Source organism: Antrostomus carolinensis, unplaced genomic scaffold (assembly GCF_000700745.2).
Source record: "Antrostomus carolinensis isolate BGI_N321 unplaced genomic scaffold, ASM70074v2 scaffold31002, whole genome shotgun sequence".
Taxonomy (NCBI): domain Eukaryota; kingdom Metazoa; phylum Chordata; class Aves; order Caprimulgiformes; family Caprimulgidae; genus Antrostomus; species Antrostomus carolinensis.
The window spans coordinates 24,763-26,959 of NW_010300797.1; the positions used below are offsets into that span (position 1 = coordinate 24,763).

The 2,197-nt window shown below is 43.4% G+C and overlaps 1 protein-coding gene across 1 annotated transcript in view; it reads right to left on the bottom strand.

Moving 5' to 3' along the window:
• The window catches only part of LOC104521303 (homeobox-containing protein 1-like), a 7,130-nt gene extending 5,746 nt beyond the window's left edge, over positions 1-1,384 (bottom strand). Inside the window, exons 1-2 of the mRNA XM_010163252.1 lie at positions 1,270-1,384; positions 767-862 (exon numbers count right to left, since the gene is read on the bottom strand). Of these exons, the coding sequence (XP_010161554.1) occupies positions 767-862; positions 1,270-1,384 (211 nt within the window). The remainder of the gene's footprint in view (positions 1-766; positions 863-1,269) is intronic.
• Between the last annotated feature and the right edge of the window lie 813 nt (positions 1,385-2,197).

The following is a 2,197-nucleotide window of genomic DNA, read 5'->3' on the forward strand; positions in this document are numbered from 1 at the left end:
CACAACTTCTCTGGGCAACCTGTTCCAGTGTCTGACCACCCTCACAGTGAAGAACTTCTTCCTAATATCTAATCTAAACCTCCCCTCTTTCAGCTTAAACCCATTTCCCCTTGTTTTGTCATTAACTGCCCTTAGGAAAAGTCCCTCCCCACCCTTCCTGGAGCCCCTTCAGGTACTGGGAGGCCACTAGAAGGTCCCCCCAGAGCCTTCTCTTCTCCAGGCTGAACAGCCCCAACTCTCTCAGCCTGTCTTCATAGGAGAGCTGCTCCAGCCCTCAGATCATCCTGGTGGCCTCCTCTGGACTTGTTCCAGCTGCTCCAGGTCTCTCTTGTGTTGGGGGCTCCAGAACTGGACGCAGTATTCCAGGTGGGGCCTTACAAGAGCAGAGTAGAGGGGCAGAATCACCTCCCTCGAACTGCTGGACACGCTTCTCTTGATGCAGCCCAGGATACAGTTACATAGTGAAATAGGATTCTCCTTCCGCCAACAAAATTCTCACTTTGCTTTTTAAAACTGATCTTCCAGTAACACTTCATAACCGCATCATTTTTCCTGCATCGATGATGGAATTCCATAAATTAAATTCCTACCCATATTTTAGAAGAAATCTGGAACAGCAATAGACTTAATTTTAAAAATTGCTCCACGTTTCTATTAAGAATGTCAGACCCTTGAATATTTTCATTAATAGAATCTTACGTAATTTCCATCTCTCCTGAGCAAGTGTACATAACTAGCCCTTGAAACAGGCTCTCTGATACATTACCGATATTGGCTCTTCTCTTGATTTCCTTTCTTCTGTTGGCAAACCAATTGTACACTTTAAGGGAGGTAACTCGCTCCAAATCTGATAACTTTTTTCCTATGAAAGTAACATGGGGAAAAAAAAAAATACAGCTTTGTTACTCACAGGGTTCCAGAGGTGGCAAAAAGCCTTTATATATATATGTGATAAAGCCCTGAAATATAGACAGCACTGAAAAGTTATTATAACTGAGAATAAAGTGAATTTGATGTGAATCAGAGCACCGTGCCCAGATGCTATGGTAATAAATGCCAAATATCGCTCTAAAAACAAAGTAGCCTTTCTTTTTTTAAAAAAAATCTGAAATACAGGAATTTCTTTGCAGCTTCAATCAACTAAATCCAGATCTGGGGGAGAAGAGAGGGCTGCTCTTCCAGTTCAAGCACAAACCTGAGATTCAGAAACTCAAATTCAATCCACAGGCTGCCACAAATCGCACACCCTCGGGCTAGTTCTCTTCCTACGTGCCGTGAGGATATAGTTCAATGATGGGTTTTCTTCAGCAGCAAAATGAATGAGGACATTTGTTGTCCCCTCTCCAACCTGCTTTCCTTCCTCTCCACCACCAGCCGCTATCATGTTCCCATAACCTCCCAATTGTGCCAGGAGACTTGTGATCTTTTGGTTCACAAAAGATCTTTAGGTTTGTGATCACAAAAGATCTTCACCTTTGTGATCTTTAGGTTCCTGCTCTGGCAGGGGGATTGGACTGGATGATCTTTCGAGGTCCCTTCCAATCCTCAACATTCTGTGATTCTGTGGGAGAAGGAGGAGATGTTGGAAACCAGATCACTGGCATTTTACACTGAAACCAGCAAATGAAATCCCAACAACCATAGAATCACAGAACTGTCTCGATTGGAAAAGACCTGCAAGATCATAAAGTCCAATCATTAACCTAAAATCAATAACCACCAGCCAGCGACAGGAGAAAGAGGGATGACAGGGACAGCATGGAAACCTCTTCAGCTGGCCTTGACCCTGCTCAATGTAGCTGCCTCCTCAGTCCTCTGCAGGCTATGTGGAGATGAGGTTCCCCTGTTTCAGACCTTTTCTCTAAGTTTATTTATTCAGCATATCAAGCATTCATGTAATTGCAGCAATCTGCAAACTTAAATAAGGGGAGATGACACAAGGGAAAGAAAGAAAAATCTGGAAACAGATAGTGCTGTTGTTTCCTAATTCTCTGCATCAGTACTACCCACAGGACTTGACTGATCCTGAGACACAGTGTTCCAGCAGTTTCTCTGAATCATAGAATTGTTTTAAGTTAGAAAAGACCTTTAATATCATTGAGTCCAACCATGAACTCAGCACTACCAATTCCACCTCTAACCCATGTCCCTGAGCACCTACATGTGTTTTAAATGCCTCCAGGGATGGGGACTCCAC